The sequence below is a fragment of the Lygodium microphyllum genome, chromosome 9, assembly GCF_053477565.2.
Source record: "Lygodium microphyllum isolate KBCC chromosome 9, Lygodium_microphyllum_v1.1.10, whole genome shotgun sequence".
NCBI lineage: Eukaryota > Viridiplantae > Streptophyta > Polypodiopsida > Schizaeales > Lygodiaceae > Lygodium > Lygodium microphyllum.
In genome coordinates, this window is record NC_141143.1 from 160,710,697 (window position 1) to 160,730,595 (window position 19,899).

The window sequence follows — 19,899 nt, forward strand, 5'->3', positions numbered from 1 at the left end:
TCATAAACTGTTTTCCCACTGGGTTCAATCTGAGAACTTGGGTCAATGCTATCGCTCTTTCAACCTCTTCCTAAAACGGGATCAAATTTTCCCCATACTCATTGGTTATATTTCCATGAGGCTTGTATGCATAAACTTTTTTTCTGTAGCCATGTGCATATGATCCTATTGGCTTGAAATGGCTGCGCTGCGCATACATGACACTTTCCATTTCTTTTAGTGTTCAACTGTTTGCTGGTGGCAGGTCAGGATGTTAAATGAGCGTTTGAAAGTCACTTAAATTTTTTATATAGGTGATGATATGTGCCATTGCAGAGGTTGAAAGTGATCGACAACCTCTGACTTATCACTTTGATTCAAAGCTTCGTGAAGCCAAAACTGGGTTGATGCAGGTTCTGCAATCTACAGCAGAATGGCTAGCGAAGTACGTTCAGTATTCATATGCTTGTTTTTCCTTGTCTAATATTAGTCATGAATATACTCACTAGCTTTTCTCAATCTTTAGGGAGAAGGGTTACCGGCATTATAAAGTTGATTGGTCTGGTCCAGTGATGTACAGACCCTTTGTGAGTGTCTATTTTGGTGCAGCTTACCTGAGATGGCTTTCAACTTATACCGGCAAGTAAGTCTTGATGCTTTTTACTAATCATTTTCCACCCCCAAGCACATAATCACTTTCAGTTGTATATGAAAAATAAATCTGCTTCTTCAGTATGCATCAATTCATCAAGAATCAATCTCATTTGAGAGGTCTCTCTGTACCAACAGTTATTATACTCATAAAATGTGGAGATAACTGGTTTGTCATCTTAGATGCTATGGAACAAGCAGCATGGCTAAAGGAAGGAGGCTGGGTTTTTAAAATACTGATAGATATAGGCTTTGCAACTTGTGGGTATTCTTTGTCAGCTGATCTTATTTTCCAGCCGTATCTTCCTGTAGATGTGCTTTCCTTTAGAAATCGAAATTGTTCTCCTCCTTTTTGACGCCACTATATTTGCCTGCTTTTAGCGAAGGATTAGATGCTACCTTTAAATAAGGTAAAATCGTCCTTACGACCTTTGACAGTCTTTCTGCATGCGTTTTTGTCAACGATTCTTCCCAGTTTTCATGTCAACTGGGTTTTGTCAGCAAAATATTTATAAATAATTTCCTTCCATGTGAACTTTTCCTGGCAAGCTCAACAATGTTTGAGATATTTGATAATAAAAAAGTTATGTTAATGTAAACATTCTTTGTGTAAACACACTTTTACTGGCTCTCTCTTTGTGTGATGTTTGCTGTACAAGTATGTCTACAGGAAGGGCTATGTCCAACACCTTGGCAAAAACTCTTGAGGTAGATACAAAGTACAAGGAACTCGGTGAAGAGTAACTAAGTACATAAAAAATACAACGGTTGTGTGAAGAGCCAATCTTGTGAGGGATAATGCTGGACCATCTGAGGGTTGGAATGAAAGAAGGTGTTTGGATCCCAAATTTGTAGGTAGGCCTCTCCTTTCTTTCTCATCCTCTCACAGCTTCCCTGCATCCTCTCCCATCTCCCATGGAGAGTGCAGCTTATGTATGTCCAAATCCTTAATAAGGACTCCCCAGTGGATACATCTTGCAGATCAATGACCTGGCTGCCTCTCACAGTCCATATGTACCAAGCTATGATGCTGAAAATCAGCTTCCATCTATGGTAGCATTCCTGAGTCCACTGCGTCTGTGAGTGTTTGGGATAGGGATCTTGCTTAGATGTTTTCTGATGATGAGAAAAGAATTGCTCCCCTAAATTTCCTCATAGCCACACGCTAGGTCTCTATTTGTGACCCAAGCTACAGCCCCCCATGTCGCTACCATGGACTCCGTTGTGCCATGGAGTAGTATCCTGAGAGCTGGCCTCCAACCCTCTTGGGATTTGGGACAAGCCCATAGGCAATGTCTTTGTGTCTCCTCTGGCTCATCGCAGTGCGCCCATGCCACTAGGTCCCTACCATATCCAAGCCAAGTGGCAACTACTAAACTCATGTGGGCTACAAGCCATAAAGAGAGAGAGATCTTCCGAGGCACAGAAAAGGAACTCATCTCATATTCCCTCTCTATGCCAATGGGGGGTGGTTGATAGGTGTGCTCCGATCCTACTCATTTGTATCCTCCTACCAAACTAGTAGTGTAGCCAAAAAAAGGTACATCTCACGGTCTGTCAAGGAAAGGGTCCCTCCATACCCGCTTTCCCGGACTCCACGATAGCCTTTGTAGAGGCCTCCTCTATGCTCAGTATGTCATCCATCTATAAGACAAGCGGTTGGGTTTGGGTCTAAGTGTCACTCCCTCTTGAAGTGTGCTACTATTGTGATCCTTGCTTGGAGGAACCACTAAGTGCTATATGGTCAAGATCTTCTCGTTGAAGACAACCATCCTTCTCAACCATGAAAGTGAATGCCCTTTCTTTGCTAGTTGCAATGACTACTAGAAGGATGCCCCTTCTAGCGAAGAGACCATTCCAAGGCCGGAAGGTAGCTATATTCTTTTACTAATTTGGTGGAACATCCTCTATCGGGGCCATACATTGTTGAGCTAAAAATGCATTACAAATTGATTAGCTCTATTAAACAGCTCTGAGACATGTAAATTACAAAAAGTTTCAAAAAATTGTGTGCCTCCTAGAGAATTTTTGTGTCCCATAAGCAAAACCCTTATTTGGAGGATCCTTTTGCATCTATATGGTGATGAGCTGCCCACCATTCAGCTGATCCCTTGTCTTGTAGGTTTTAGCCATTAACTCTTCTGAAGATAATGCCAAACCCTTCATTTGAAGCTCCCAAATATGCTAATGAAATAAAATAGTTGGTACCTACATGGCAAGGAATGCAAATGCAAGGCCATCACACAAGTGCCAATCCAATGGATTTTGGACAGCTGGGCATGCATGCTACATTGGGGCAGCCGTGATATTTTGGTGGAAGTAGGATTTTTCATGCTATTGTTGGACAAGAACTACATACAGGAACGTATGGCACAAATTCCTATGATATGCAGCAACCAATGCATGGTATGCAAGGTCCAATGTATTCGGGTATGGTCGAAATATGCTAAATCCTATGTATGGCAGTGTTGGTTTGATGGGTGGGGCACAAAATAGCATGTTTGGTACTCCATCTGCACCCTCGAATGCTTATGGGGCTCAAGGAATGAATGTCGGTCATGCAAATGCTCAGTTTGGCGTTGGTTTTGATGTAAATTCCGCAAATGCACTCTTTTTGTAGCAGCCAATGTATGACAACTTGACACCCAAATGGGCAACAAAAGACTATGATGAAGGTGGAAAAGCAGTGAAGTTTGAGTTCTTCAGCGGTGTATAAGATAGGCTGAAAGCTCTGACTTTCATTCAATAGTTTGATGTGGCCTATTCAAGGGGAAACTTCATGGAGTCCTCGAAGAATTGAAAGGCAGCCACTTTTTTGAAAGAGAATGCATTACAGTGGTGGTCCACTCTTTTGATGCAAGGTAGAGCACCGTCAACGTGGGTACAATTCAAGCAAATATTTGCATCGAATTGTTTGACAAGTTTCTTTGAGATGGACATCATGATAGCTTGGAATAAGTTGGATGCTAAGGAATGTAAGAATTTGGAGTAATATAATAAGAAGTTTTGGGATGCATTGCTGCCTATTACTTCTTATTGCCCTGTACCTGTTCATGAGCAAGTGGGAGCTATGTTTTAAACCACAAGACACAGTGGGAGCAATATTTGCTCTTGGTTGAGTTTGCTTACAACAACACAGTGCATAATTTTCAGGGCAAAGCTCCTTTTGAGGTGGTTGAGGGTGGCAAGAAGATACCACCTATTTTGCAAACTAAGGATAAGATCTTGGAGGCGGATTTTTATGTGGAAAACTTGGATGTAGCCTATGCAAAGATAAAATATGCACTTCAGAGATTACAAGAAAAGCAAAAGATTATTATGGGATAGGCTTGTAAAGAAAGGGATAAAATATACATGCTTTAAAGAAAGGGTAAAGAAAGTGCATATCCCATAACATGCATTCAAGGGATATTAAGAAATAACCTTTTCTTTACATGCTTAAGTGTAGGCTAAGCATAGGCTTAGGCATAGCCATAGGCTATTCTATGGTAGGCCATGCTATGCTACACTTGGGCTATGAAAAGCATAGCCTAGGCTTTGGCTAGTCGAGGGCTAGGCTACACTAAGCCTAGACTGGTTTGATTGGACAAAATGTATATATGTCTAACCAATGGCTATGCTAAGCATAGGTGCAGCGGTTTGTGTATTTGCATATTTTCCCTCCATTGTGTCTTATTTCCCATTTCTTCCTTCAACATGACAAAGAGGCATAAAAGACAAAAGGGTGCAAATATTATGATATTTTCTTTTTCTTGTTAAGGAAAAGTTTGTTCCTAAATAGACATACCAAAAGTACTTCAACAAATTGCATTATCCTTGCTACACTTCCTTGCATGCTTTGTGCATGCATAATGCTATGTTGCTTCAAAGTGGCATTGTGAGGGAAGGAAAGGTGTTGTGCTATCGCATGGCAACTTCGCTTTGGTCATTTCTTTCTCACATACTATATTTCACTTTTCTCGTTGTCTCCCCTCACTTCTTTCCCCATGCATTGTATTTCACTTTTCTCAACTTCTCATGATAACTTTGTTACCTCATCTCTCTCTCTCTCTCTCTCTCTCTCATACAAGTACTACCATTTCCACTCCTTTTTTTTTCACTGGTGCAGAGGCCGTCATACTATTGCATGATAACTTTGCTTCCATTGCTTCCTTATCCCCTACATATTTGAGTTTGGGATGTAAAACTTGCCCTCTTCCTCGATAGCCCATCATCTTGCCCCTATATATTCAAGTTTGGGATGTTATAAATCTCCCTTCTCTCTCTCTCTCTCCCAACTCCCTCTCTTTCTCTCTCTACCCTTTTGTATCTCCCATCTCTCCATAAACTTTTTCACTTATATTTCATTATTCTCTCATCTCTCTCTCATGCAACTCTCATCCTTTGGTTGTCCTCTCCTCTTTGTCTCAATTGCTTCTTTTATCTCACACATACACACACACACACACATCTGTCTTTCCTTTCTCTTTTTTCCTCTCTTCTCTCTCTCTCTCTCTCTCTCTCTCTCTCTCTCTCTCTCTCTCCAGAGGAGTCCGTATGCCAAATATGCCAATTAGAGCCAGAGACAGAGGAGCATTATATTTGCCGTTGCCTAGTGTATTATGAGGTCCGTGGTCGTTTCCACTGTCTCTTTAGAGACGGATTTGGACCACTATCCAGAGTCATGGATTTTACCGATCAGTGATGCCTTGGACTCTTTCTTCTCGACATACAACGGCTTTGTGACATGCGCCTCAAGAGTACAGCTGCTCCGAGACACCGAGGTCCTTCACAGAGGCAGCTCACAGACTTCTGTGCAAAGGAGTCTCAGAAGACTTCAATACAGTTACAGCCATAGTCCACACGAGAGCCTCTCTCACCGCCACAGTCCACACACAGCCAAGGAGTTTTGGGTGATCGAGCTGTTCAGCTTAGCCGATCCAGACGTCCTAGGCCTCGACACAAAGACCGACGGCACCTTCATAGGTGGATACAGGGGATTATTGCTCGGGCTAGAGCTAGGCCCTCCATACCCACATGAGATTGTACCATTTTGGAGCTCATTGTTACTAGATAGAGCTCTATGTTTTACACATAGCCATAGTTAGTTTCCTTTCTTGTTCTGCTTGTGCTAAATATTTTGCTCAAATAGTTGTACCATCATACACATGATTGTAACTCATGGTCTCATAGGTCATTTTGGCCTTTGGTAGACGTTGATATATCATTTCATTTCATTTCTCTCTATCTTTTTCTTCATTGCATGCACATGTGTGCCCACACACACACACACACACACTCTCTCTCTCTCTCTCTCCCCCCCCCCCCCCCCCCAAAACCAATTTTCATCTTTCTTTTCTTTTTTCCCCTTTCTCCTCTCTTTATCTTCTTCAACACACACAAGGGTGTACACACACACACACACTCTCTCTCTCTCTCTCTCTCTCTCTCTATTTACTATATCTCTCATTTTGCCTTTGTTTTTTACACACACACACACACTCACTAATGTTGCCTGTCACATACATCTCCACTACTCTTGTGATTCCTGCTCCACTATTGGCTCCTCCTCCATTTGCCTACACTTTTTTTTTTTTTTTTGGTAATATACATAAATATACCATTTGCCTACACACACACACACACACACACACACACACACACACACACACACACACACACATTCCTTTCACTCTCTCCAAAAATATTTTCCTCTCCTTCTCTCTCTCTCTACATATCTAATTTTTTTCCCTCTTCACTTTTTATTTTATTTGTCTGTCTCTCTCTCTCTCTTCTCAAATCTCACACACACACACACACACACACACACACACACACACACACACACACGTCCCTCCCTCCCTCCCTCTCTCTCTCTCTCTCTCTCTCTCTCTAATTTTGTCTCGATAGATAAAGAGCTTAGGGTAGTTGGAAGAACTCTGACAGGGTAAAATATGGATTTATGATAGCTTTAGAGGGGACTTTTGTTTATAGCTCGGGAAAGTAGCCTAGTTGACATGTTTGACCATATTATGAGCCTTCCCTAGTTAGACAAGAATATTCTAGGGAATATTTCCTTTATCGTCGAGGGTGCTGCCCTTGGACCTGTGTTAGGGGGGACCATTGGACCTCCTTAGACCTCATGAGACTCTCTAAGGGCCCCTGAGAACTCCCACACCCTTCAAATTGATGCATTGTCTTAGGTTGCTACCAACATAGCTACTCTATCTAACCCAAAGGCTAGATCCACAAAGGTCACCTTTTGGCCATCTAGTCACATAAACCTCATCTGACAGCCAAGTCAGGATCCACCCAATGTCTATGCTCCAACATGGCTTCTCCTTAGAATGGAGGCCTTACAACTTTGAGCACCATGGATTGTTGGTGGCACCTTATGAGGGTGGGGCATTGAGCATATCTAACAGTGATGGTGTGTAGCAAGATAAGCATGATACACTTCATGGGGCAAAGGGGTGGGCTAAGGTCAAATCCAAACAATTGATGGGACAAGCTCTCCTCAACAATGACACTGCCATACCATCATCAATATGAAACCCACTCCCTTTTTTACTTCCTCCTTGTCATCCACCCTCCTCCATGACACTATCTCTACCATCTAGGGCCACCACTCCAATGTTGGCCTTACATGCCACCTCAATCTCACCACCTGCCGTGTGTCATCACCAATCACTAGGTCACACTTTCTCTAGGACACTCTCCATGTGGCCCCCTTCTTGACCCTCTTACATCCCCTAGCCTTCCACAACATTGGATCATACACCTCGATCATCTTGTACCACATCTAGGTTGTGCTTTAGCTTCTTACATAGATCTTGCCTCTACACTTGTAACATGTCGTGCAATTGTTATTGCATATATCTACTTGAGTTTGACTACTTGAGAGAGAGAGAGAGAGAGAGAGAGAGAGAGAGAGAGAGAGAGAGGGAGGGAGGGAGGGAGAGGGAGAGAGGGTACACATGTGTGCACATGCACATGCATGTGAGAGTGTCTTTTGATGAGAGATATGCCAGCAAAACCAAGTAACATAAGGACTATCCTAGTCACATATGTGTGTGCACGCATGCACATGTGCAAAAATGTGCAACTAATATCTATGATTGATAAAGATTAACATAGTGAAATGCCACTAAGAAAAAATATAGGTTTATCACATTACTTAAGATATATGATTCCCAAAATTTAAAAAATTATGAAGATAAAAATAGTTTTCCATGAGAATGAGTACTTGTGAAAATATAAAAACAGTGAGAATGGACAAGAAAGTGAATGTGTGTATCATTACTTTAGGAGAAACTAATACTAAGCTCGAGATGGATAAAATCTTATGTTGTTGGCAAATAAAAGGTCTACTTATTGTGATAACTTTAGTATTAAGTGTGTAGAGGTAAGTACAAATAGGATGAGAGAGAGAGAGAGAGAGAGAGAGAGAGAGAGAGAGAGAGAGAGAGAGAGAGAGAGAGAGAGAGAGAGGACAGAAACATGGCTGGGCTGGATATGGCTTTCATCGACCAGACGGTGGCAGCCCTTGGTCCAGATTCTGATACGGAGGAACCGGAGGATATGGTTCCTTGCACAGAGGAGATGCCTCCCAGTTTTGACTTTTTGATTTTCCGCCTGCTGCGGGCAAACGCTCCAAGCATACTTCCGACGAGACAATGGGTCATCAGGAATGTTCCTATGTGCAGGTGGCCTCTGATTCTGGGGATTCGTAGGAGATTGACTGGGAACATTTGCTGGAGTTTGCCAATACTCTGTTTGGCGATTATGTCCAGCATAATCATGAAGCTTTTTCTGACGCGGGAACTGAAGAAGTTCTGGAAGCCACGGTGGACTTGAAAACTGTCTTGCGCTCTTTTTCGGTGTTTTATGACCGTGCGGTTATACTCTTCTTCACTGGCAGGATCCCAGTGCTTTCCCATATTCGCCAGTGGCTGCACCATTTACTACAAGGGGAGTGTGTTGAGGAGATCTTTCTTGGGCCTCGAGGCTTCTTTGAGGTGCTGCTGAAATCAGAGAAACATCGGGCTGAGCTATTGTCCAGACTGCCATTGTTCTTTGATCACCGTTTGGTCCATGTTGTGCCATGGCGCCCTATGGTAGACTTTCAACGCTTGCTTCAACGTGAATGCCCGGTGTGGGTTGAAGTGGAAAATTGTCCGGCTGTCTATTGGCCATTGTTAAAGGATGCCATGGCCATAGTGGGAACGATGCTAGTTCCCCCAAGCTCAAGGGCCATGAATCGAAACCGTTTGTGTATGTTATGAGACACTGCCAGGAAAAGGCTTGTGTGGCTTCGCCTTAATTGCTCTGGCATGCATCCTTTGCACTTTCGTTTGAAATGGGGCAACTTTGCAGGACACTGCTTTTCGTGTGGAAAATTGGAGCATTTTATGGCCGATTGCCCGGAGTGGCAACCGTCTTCAGAATATGCGCATGTTGTGCTGCCTATGGATGACATGGTGCTCGATGCTCCATCACAGGAGGCCACCCAGCCACCTAATGTGTTGGATAAAGGCAAACAATATGTCCTGGGTTTGGATTCCTGTAACAATGACTGGCTAGAGGCACGTCCCAAAAAAGGTAAAAAGTTGGATGCTGGCCTAGCGGGTTTTGGGTCTAATGTTTCACAGGATTCCGTGTGCATGCGCAGGAAAGAAATGCTCTCTTCACAGCATGCTGCACGTGCTATGGTTCCTTCTGCCCCCCGTAATCAGTCTACGAGGAAAGTATATACAGACGGTCCAAAGGGCCTACCTGCTAAGTTGGCGTTTGATACGAGAGGTAATGTGATTACACCCTGGGATCGTCGTTATCCCCGTTTCACTCCCAAGGCAGTGGATATTCCATCCACCTCTAAAGCGGGCCGTCAGAATTCCTTTGTAGTGTTAGCGGATTTTCTGGATGAAGGTGTCCTTGACATTCTAGCAGACAAGGTTAAATCGAGGCAAGCAGTGCATCGTTCCTGATTTTCTTTTTAAAGATATATGAAGATCGCCATGTGGAATGTGCAAGGTATTTGTTCTCGCCATAAGCAACATGCCATGTGGACTGTCTTGCATGAGAATCAGTGGGATGTCTTGTGTGCGGTTGAGCACAAGAGTCACGATGAAGCAGGAAAAGTTGTGGATTGCCATGGGTTCACTTGTTTTATGCAGGGACACATGCTATGCACTATTCTGGTGTGCTTATGATTGTCCATGAGAAATACCATCCTGTTCTTATTAAAAATGATGTTCAAGGCCGTTTTGTGGTAATCAAAGTTTTATTTGAAGGAGAGATCTTATGGTTGCTGGGCCTCTATGCCCCGAATGACCCTTCATCCCGACAGGATCTTTGTAAGACTTTGCAGAGCTCCATGTCACTTGGCAGAAGGGGTTTTTTGATGGGGGATTTCAATATGTGTGTTGACCGTTCTCAGTCCACTTCGGGGCAGTCAATGATGGATGCTCCGGAAAGTCGGGTGTGGAATGCCTTTGCTCTTGAGGTACTTAAGCAAGATCTATGGTCTTGGCTCCACCCTTCTTTTACAGGGTTTACTTTTCATTCCGCACAATATGCAACTTCGGTTGGACCGAATGTATATCATGGAGGATGATGATTTTCTTCCTGAGATGTTGGAAATGAAAGTCTTGTAGCAATATGCCTTGTCAGACCATTTCACTCTCCAGCTTGAGATACTTGCACAACCCATTGCACCTTTTATGCAGTTGTTGGATAGACTTCCTTTACGTTTCAACTCGTCTTATTTGAAGCATCCAATCTTTCAGGGCTATATGCAGCAATTGATTGAGAGGTTTTTATTGGACTTCGCCTTTGAGGGCTCGGCTTCCTTTGAACGACTGCTCTCTAATGTGCAGCGGGTTGCTCGGCAGTATGGGATCCATCATGCCTCTATTTGTCGGCGGCGTCGCCACGCAGTGGAGGACATACTGACTTTGGTTCATTCGCTGCTGGTGGATATCCCAGATGATGAATTTCTGTTGTCACTGGCGAGGCGTTTGGCTGATTTTATTAAAGAATTTCAGTTGAAATCTTATCAGCAGGCCAAACTGCACAACTTGATTGACAATTTGCAAGATAGTGCTTGTCAGACTCATAAGTTCTTTCGCGCCTTGCATGTTTCTCATGCTCGAGAAAATATGACTAGACTCCAGGATTCAGAAGGTCAAAACTGATCCGCAGACCATTGTCAATATGTGCAGGAATTATTTTCTCGATCTTCTTGGTTCTTCTCCGTCGCCTTCTGACTAGGTTATGCATGCACGCTCAGTCTTCTATGATCTGGTCCGCCATCAGGTTTCACTTGATATGCAAGCTACTTTGGAGGCAGATATTTGTGAGGAGGAGGTTATGGATGTTTTGTTACACCTGCCTAAGGATAAAAGTCTTGGCTGGGATGGTCTCACCAATGAATTTTTTGAGAGCTCGACTACCCAACTGGTGAAGCCATTGGCGGCTATGTTTCAGCAGGTTTGGGAAACAGGGGTCATGCCTTCCTCATGGAAAGAAGGCCTTATCAAATTGCTTCCAAAGGTTCCTTCGCCGTCAATGTTGCAACATTGGAGACCAATTTCTTTGATGGGTTCGATGTATAAACTCTTTTCCAAAGTGCTGGCGAATCGGCTCCACAAGCACCTTCCAGCTATTGTGCATCCTCTTCAATATGGTTTCATTAAGGGCCGCAACATTCTGCATAATATCTTAAACGTGCAAATGGCTATTGACTATGCAAGACACTCTAGTCAGAAAGTGGTATTGATTCAATTGGATTTGGAAAAGGCTTTTGACTATTCAGACTGGTCCTTCATTGCAGAACTTATGTCTGCTATGGGTTTTGGTACCTGGATGTCCCGATTGATCTACACCATTAGTGCTGCGGCCTCTTTGCACGTTATGCTCAATGGTGGTGTTACAGAGCCTTTTGTCCTTGCACGCTCGGTGAGACAGGGTTGCCCTTTGAGTCCTCTCTTCTTTGCCTTGGCGACCCACCCGGTTCTTTCAATGTTATCTTCAATGGCAGCTTCTACTTAGTTGGCCGGATTGTCTCTTCCTCTGGGACAGCACTTCATTAGCCAATCTTTGGCTGATGATAGCTTTATGATTTTGCGTGCAGAAAAGAACAACATTCGCAAGGCATTAGATGTTTGGGCACTCTTTGGTCATGCTTGTGGTCTTCGTACCAATGCCTTCAAATCCGCCATTCTCAGTTGCACGGAGTCTGATTTACAGTCATTGGGCTGGCAGGGTCAGGTTGTTCCCCGTGGCTCCATTGTCAGGCATCTTGGGTATCCGTTGGGTGTTGATGTTCGGCCATGCAACTCCTCGAGTGGATTTCACAGAAACTGGCAGCTAAGTTTATGTATTGGAAGTCGCAAGCGTGGCCCTTCCATGTCCGCCTCAAAGTGGCTTAGATAATTATGCTGCCAATGCTCACATATTTCTTGCCATTGCTGCCGTGGACTCCTACTACTTTGAAGACTCTCACTCGCCCCATTCGTTTCATGTTATGGAAGAAGGATTCATTGCACGCAAGTATTTTGTGGATTTCGTGGTTACATGCATGTACCCCCAAACGCCTGGGTGGTGGAGCTATTTTGGACGCCGAAACTCATATGCTGGCACTTCGTTGGTCTCTTTTTTGCGCCATGTGTGTGGACCATTTCCCGTGGGCCATTATAGCCAGTTATTTTCTTGAGGATAGCGTGCTTCGGCATGGTAATACACAACTTCGGGGCTCTTGGTGGCATGTCCTTAATGCAGACTCTCGTTTTTCCAGTCCGTCCTCCTCTTTGTTATTGCATTTGGTTGACTCCTAGAAAGTGGTGCTCCAAAAGGCGCGTTGGCATCCAGCGGAGGACCGCTTGCATACTAACTCCTTTCAACTGGAATTGTTGGCAGTCTCGAGATTACTTTCATGGGAAGATAAACATGAGCTCAGACCAAAATTTAACCACATGGTTCATTTGGGTGTGACTTCAGTTGCGGATGCCACCCTTGCTAGTCGTAATGTCTTCACATCGTTTCGTACTGCCAGGAGACTTTTCAGAATCCCGCGTGGATATCGTGATTTATGGGAACAGCTCTTGTTACTGCTTCAGAGTAGGCAACCCTTTCCTGCCCTTGCTGTGGATCGTCCTTGGCAGGACTGGGACCTTGCTAGCCGGTTGAGTTTGGAAAAGCCCCTTGCTAATCAGGTGTATCATCTTCAAATTAAGGATCATCAATGGCTGGGGGTTAAAGCTAATACTGTCTGGGGATTGCGGAAATCTCAGTCATGGTGGAAGGCAACTGTGATGGAGGGCTGGTTGAATAAGACACCTTTCAAATGTAAGGTCTTTCTTTGGGGGGTGATGATTGGTGGTCTTCCTCTTGCCTCGGCCCTTTCCAAGCGTCGAATCTCAGACGGCAATTGTTTCTTTTGCACCATTACTGTGGAATCGCCCCGACATCGATTTATTTCTTGCCCGCTCGCTAAGAATATCTGGTCGCTCTTGTCATAGATTTGGCGCACGGTGGTGGGGTTCTCACTAACCCCTTTTGATTGGGTTTTTTCCCGCCCAAAATACCCCACACCGCCACAGTTGCATATGAAGATCTTATTCCACTTTTTGAGATACTGGGGATGCTGGCACAATTGGACCACTCGGAATGCCTTTCTTTTTGATTCGGCCTCTAATGTATTGAGACACATTGCCCGGCTTAAAGGTCTCTTACATTGGCAGATAGATCTCATTCGGCACTCGGACTTGCTCCCTTGGGAGGACTTACTTCCCTGGCATATGGCAATTTCCTCTGGGTCTTTGCCATGACTTGTGTAACTTTTTCGTGGCTTTGTACTGGGATTCTACAAAAGAGAGAGAGAGAGAGAGAGAGAGAGAGAGAGAGAGAGAGAGAGAGATTACACGTGATGGCTTAGAGCCATCGTGTATCTTGTAACCATGTAAACTTGTACCTTTTTTTGTAATTAATACAATTACCTTTTACGGAAAAAAAAGAGAGAGAGAGAGTGTGTGTGTGTTGACTATTTGTGCTTGTGTGTATTAGTAACATTAAGTATTGAAAACTAGTACTGTTGTGTGTGTTTGGACTTCCAATATACATGTGTAAGTGTGTGTGTGCATGGGGGTGTGTGCTTATATATATAGTTCTACCATATATCAAAGGACTAGAGCCATGGCTTTAACTATTATTGCTCATAAAAACTCTAATCTACCTCTAGAAGTAATTCATCAATGAGATGCCTAGTCTTAAAAATAAAAACATATTCTTAGATACTTTGAAGTTGAGTTTTAATTTGAGGAGCATTAGGAATGATAGAGAAGAGAAAGATGAGAGAGAAAAAGTAATTATTTGATGAGAGAGAAGGGGGGGAGAGAGAGATGGGGTTGATAAAAATAATTAATGATGAGAAAGAAGGCATTTGTCTTTTTCAACTAATTGTTGACATATGGAAAATCTTTTGGCTAGAGAGGGGTCTTTTCAAGTTATCATAGGAGAGGCCCAATGGTGGTATTGTAGTATTATAGGGGGAGAGTTGCTAGAAATTTTTGAGTCAAAATTGTGGGCGCCAATGGTAGCATTGTAGTATTGTAGGAGAGTTTATTTTCTAGTGACAATATACTATGCCTCACATACAAACAACATCATATAGGTACAAAATTGGCTAGCAATTACTTTTTCTATCTTCTCTCTTGTCAAATATTATTTTATCTCTTCACTCTCTCTTCTCTTCTCCTTCATCCAAAAATTATTTTCATATCTGTCTCTTCTCTCTTTCTCTCTCTTCTGAATTGAGTCATAATCTTTTCAAATTGAAATCATATAAGAATATATTTTAAGCTTGAGTATAGTCATCTCATTGATGAATTATTTCCTATAGGGGGATGAGAGTTTTTTTAAAGCATTAATCATTGAAGCCATGCCTTTAGTCCTTTGATAAATACTTACAAAACCTACCTTGATTGTGTTTCCATCTCTCTCTAATAGCTATGTGTGTGTGTGTGTGTGTGTGTGTGTGTACGTCCACTCCTCTAGTTATGTGGACAACTCTAATATGTAGTGGATCTTGAATGTATTTAGCATGCATCAAAGGTATTGCATTGACAATATGTTTGCCATGAGGTCACTACTTAGTCTACTAGTCACTGTGAGATCTATGCAGATGAGTATGAACACAGGATCATATAGCTTTTTCTTAGCCTTGAAGGAGTTGCTAAAGAACGAATGATGAGCTCGCCATCGCGCCGTTGCTGCCCTCTGTCCCCGCGAACTGCCGCCATGCTAGTCCTCCCCTCCCCTCGCTTGCGCCACTTTCCCCTCTGCCCTGTGCCAGGCATCCTCCCTTCCATTCGACAATCCTCCCCTCCTCGTTCGATAGTCCCTCTTCCTTCCGTTCTCCCACCTCTCGTTTCGCCAGTTCTCCCCTTCTCTCTTGCCAACCCTTTCCCCCTCGCCCTATGGCCGCCCACCCCGCCGCTGCTTGCTCGTCCGCCACCAGGCCCCCTTCCCCCCGCCCGCTCCACCTGACGTGCCATCCATGACTGCTCGCCCCCACCGTGACAGCTCGTGCTCGCCCCGTCTGGCCATTGCCAGCGTGCCTCTCAGCCCCGCCTGTCATCTTGGGATACATGTCTCCTATCTGTTGCCAGCGTAAACCGATATCCACAGTGTCCAACACCTCCCCCACTGCCAAAATAGCCCCCCTCCCCCCCCCCCCCCCCCACCTTCTAGTTGCTTTCTCCATCTGCAGCAACTTTCCCCCTCAGGCAGCACCGCAATGCGACTAGTAGCTTTTCAGAAGGGACACGCAATGGAAACATCTGGTCGGACGGTGACGTACTCAGCGAGTGCCCCCCAATCAAACACCTTGTACGCCGTTCTCTTTGTGAAGCAGCTCGTAGCCGTCCGGGCTAAAGAGTTGGAGCTAAAGGAAACAACGATTTATGGTTAGGTAGTAGGACATTCCCCAGCTAGGGCCCAGCTTGCGGACTGGCTTCACTCCACGCTGCACATCGGCACAGCGCAGATCGTGGAAGCAGTTCTAATGGGCCAAGGGATCTTCATGGTTCGGCTAAGATCGGCAGACACAGCTCAGGAGTTACTTGCTAACTCACCATATGCGTCCACGAAGGGGTCATCTACATGGTCCATTGCTACAATGGCTTCACTGTGGAGGTATTTGCAATCCACAACAGGTTTTTTCGGCACCCGGTCACCCTTCTTTTTCTTGGCTTGGCGACAGACTATCGCCAATTGGTGGAAGACTTTGGACGGCTCTTCGGCACGATTCTTCCCGCGTCCTTCACGGACGCAGTGATTATCGTAGGAGTTCCCAAGGTACGGGTGGAAGTGAATGAGGTTAAGAATATTCCACAGCTCCTAGAGATTGAGGCAAGAGGACACTCCTTTAGGCAGCAGGTCATTGTGACGGGAAAGCGAGGGCAGTGTGTGCGCTACCATGACTTTGGGCACTCGGCAGCAGAGTGTATGCGCTTCGGTGCTAGGGTGGCTCCGCGGACAGGTCTAGAGGTGGATGCAGACGGTTCCACATGAGTATAGAGATGATAGAGAGAGAGACGGCAGGGGGGAGCGACGCAGGGAGCAAGTAGGCGCGCGCCCATCCCCTTCCCTCCCCCCCCGGTAAAGCACTCCACAACCCCCCCTGCCTGTCCCACTTGGCAAGATTGCAGCCCCCACATCCACCACCCGTGCCACAGATTGCGTCGTCTGAGTTTCCACAACCCCCACACCCATCCACCTCTATATCTCATGTCTCTCCCCACCCCATCAGTGACCCTGGCCCACAGCCCTTCCTTTCCAAGGCCACTAGTCCCCCCATACACCCGCCATGCATCCCTGTCCATCCCCCAATCCTCTTCCTTCCCACCACTTTCCATATCAAGCACTCCCCCTGATCCACACGCGGTTCAGGTGGTCCCCCCTAGTACCACCCCCTATCCGCCCACAGGAGGTAATGAGCCACACACACCTATTTCCTCCTCGCGCCAGTAGTCCTTCCCCTCCCATACAGCCACCAGCTCATTTGCCTCTGCCGCTCGTCACACCATCCCGAGACAGGCATAGCTGTTGCCACAAGAGTTCTTCCGCAGTGGCCCATGGTTCTACCTGAGAGGTGCGGAGCGTGGAGAGTTCCCACTACCTCTAGAGGTGGGGATCTTCGTGGTTTGTGAGTCAAGGAGGGGCAATGTCCATCTACTAGCACACCACCGGATGGACCAAACTACGTCTTTTTTCTTTAGGTCTCTCACTCAGGGGAGTGGACGACTACACAGATAGAGGAGGAGTTGAAGAGTCAGGTGGCGGATCACATCTCCCAGTGGCTAGGAGATGAAGGATCAACATTGTTTGCACAAAAGTGGCCTAGGTGCATGTTGAACATTAATTGGTGGGCTGGTGCTGAGGTCCCGCACTTGAGCATTATCTTTCGAGCCCCTCCACAATGGAGAGCTTTGAGGGACGTGATCAAGTGGCCCCTGGCATAGGCAGCCTGTTTCTACCAATGTATCGAGTCACGACTCTTAGCATGGCTGATAGATGCATTGATAGTACCACCTGGAGCATCTATCACCCCTATGGTCCGACGGAGGGTCTCCATGGGGGACAAGAGTTCATCTTTCAGACCGGCGGCAAAGCGTACTTGCATGCCTCACAGTTTCTCCTCCTCATTAGCAGCCTCTACACCGAACAGACGCCTGTTCGGTCAATGACAAATTTCCCCATGAGTTTACACTTGGCATCCTGGAATGTGAATAGCTTCCACTACAGTGGGACATGTGGTTCCAGGAAGTTGATTGGTCGGCAGGAGTTGTAGCCTGCCCTGGCCGGACGGATCGATAGCCTGCTTCTACAGGAGCACAAGCTCACTCCCACCCAGGCTGAGTGGATAGGAAAGGTGCTGCCGAGAAGGTCGCACACTTACTAGGAGTACGCCATAGGTGCCCATGGTAGGAGTGGAGACGTATGCACCTCGATCGGCCCAAGTCTCACTGCCTGTGTATGAGATCATGGGATGATAGTGGCAAGGAGGGTTCTATGGGTCAGATTGGATATTGGGGACTCATGCCTTGGAGTCCTCAATGTCTATGCCCCTACGGAGGTAAGGACACGCAACAGGTTTTGGAGGACCAGCAGGACAGAGACAGTAACTACCTGGGCATGGCTTGGGAGGAGCAGAGGCATGGGAGGTCTTTTTGTTGACAGTTGGAGCACGCGATGCCTAGAGAGACCTTGCCTTCCACAGGAGGGAGAGGTCGTTGGACTTCTCTTGGGGATATAGGCGGCTATGTGGAGTTCTGTTGGAGCAGTTGGACAGGTTTTATGTGGGAGAGTGGGGAGGCTCTCGTGGAGGCCAGATTGAGCAGTTGGTAGGTACTACGTTGTCCGATCACTGCCCGGTTCTCCTGACACTTGACCCCCCAGCATCCTCCCTAGACGCATGATCTTGTCGAATCCCTAACTTGATCTATAGGAGGGAGGAGGTGACTGAGACAGATAGAGCAGATTTGGACCAGAGAATGGGGTAGGAGGGATAGCAGAGGAGGTTGCAGAGGTCTTAGCAGAGTCGAGCAGAATCTGCCAAGAGGTAGCCATACATGCCAGGCAGTAGAGTTGGGAGAAGGAGAGAGCATTATGGAGCCCTTTTGACGGACCTTTTGGCGCCGCCTATGGGATAGCTGGAGGCCGAGGAGGGTGTCATATTTCTTATGGATGGTGGCATATGGAGGCTTGGTGGTGGGGAGTTGGCTTGCCTAGATGCAGGAGGGAGGTTGTAAGCACTGCATACAGCAGCCTCTAGAAAACCCAAAGCACTGCCTTTGGTCATGTGAGGAGGCGCAACTCGTGTGGAGAGGAGCATGTTGCATCCTTCGCCGTATAGCACCCAGCTTTGGATGTATCTCATGGGGAGCTTTCTGTTAGCAAGCAGTAAGCCAAGGCCGTTACCTTCTATATGAGGCCGAGATGCAGGACACGATATTCATTATCGAGGCAGGGTTGTGCGTAGTGGTTATTTTGGAGGTTCTACCCATCTGCTAGGCACTAGAGCCCACAACAGACTGCTCGAAGGTATGAGAGATCATAGGTAGTCTTATTGGATGACATATCTGGAAGGCGCGGTGTTAGGAGGCTTTCGGCAGAGAGAAACTTTCAGTACATGCGACCTTAGCGGAGCTCTCAACCTTCATCATCCACTCTCTCCGCGGCTGATGGGATGAGGTGCACGGCAAGTTAGGAGCTCCGAGGTCACTTCATGCGCACTTGGGGAGGCCAACGTCTGTTCTTCGTACCAGTGGTCATATTCGCACCAGTTTGTGATTAGTTCTTAGATCAGCAAGTGATTAGTTTATGCTTAGATTATGCTCAGTTTTCAATGGTTTACATCTGGTTCCATGGACAACAACATATGTTATGATGCCATTGATGTTTTAGTGATGGTTTATGCTTGGTTATGCTATGCTATGGTTTGATTTTGCAAGATGAGTTGAGTTGATGAGAAATAGATAAGTCACATGATAATCTGACAATGTTTTTGAGATTCCTTATGAGTCTTATGCTATTTTTATGATTGGTTGGTAATTTTTTGCATGTGTTGGGCATATGGAATGGTTGAGCAACAGTGCACAATGTTGTGTTAGCTATGATACCTTGTGGAAATTCCAATCCACTGTTTTGCTTTTGATGCATTTGGCAGTGCAATTGAGGACGATTGCAAGGATTTTAAGGGGGAGGGTTGTCATGATGAAGACATGTATTTTTAATATCTCACTTAACATGTGGATTAATTTTTAACCACATGGTTTAAGCGAATGTTGCACATGTGAGGCGTAACTGGGGTTAGAGTAAATTTACGAGCCTGGGACGCGAGGAAATCACGGGATGTCAAAGGTAAAAGTTGCTATAAGTTATGCCGCACAGGTACTTGGTGGTATCTGGTACCAGTCGTTGGCCTAGGTCATTCATTTGGGTATAAGTGTCAGTTGGTGATACTAGGAAAGTGGCGTTTAATAGTACCTAACACCAATCTGATGGTCAAAGATGGCGCAGAGACACTTAGGAATGGAAGTTGCCTAGCTAATTAAATTATTGGCCAGCTAGATTATTTTTCAGGGTATCAAAATAATTATTATATTAATTTTCAGTATTTAAAGACTGAAAATTAATATTTAATTATGGATAATGCTGGAAAAAGCATTGGAAAGGCTGCCACTTGTCAAAAATGCCCATGCAAAACTGACAAACGTCTTTAGAGGT

General features: G+C 45.4%; 1 protein-coding gene across 5 annotated transcripts in view; it reads left to right on the forward strand.

Moving 5' to 3' along the window:
- The window catches only part of LOC148031803 (transglycosylase), a 178,993-nt gene that overhangs the window by 97,196 nt on the left and 61,898 nt on the right, over positions 1-19,899 (forward strand). For all 5 annotated transcript variants that reach the window (XM_087685467.1, XM_087685466.1, XM_087685468.1 and 2 more), the window contains 2 exons: positions 294-424; positions 506-622. In XM_087685467.1, coding sequence (XP_087541593.1) covers positions 294-424; positions 506-622 — 248 coding nt within the window. The remainder of the gene's footprint in view (positions 1-293; positions 425-505; positions 623-19,899) is intronic.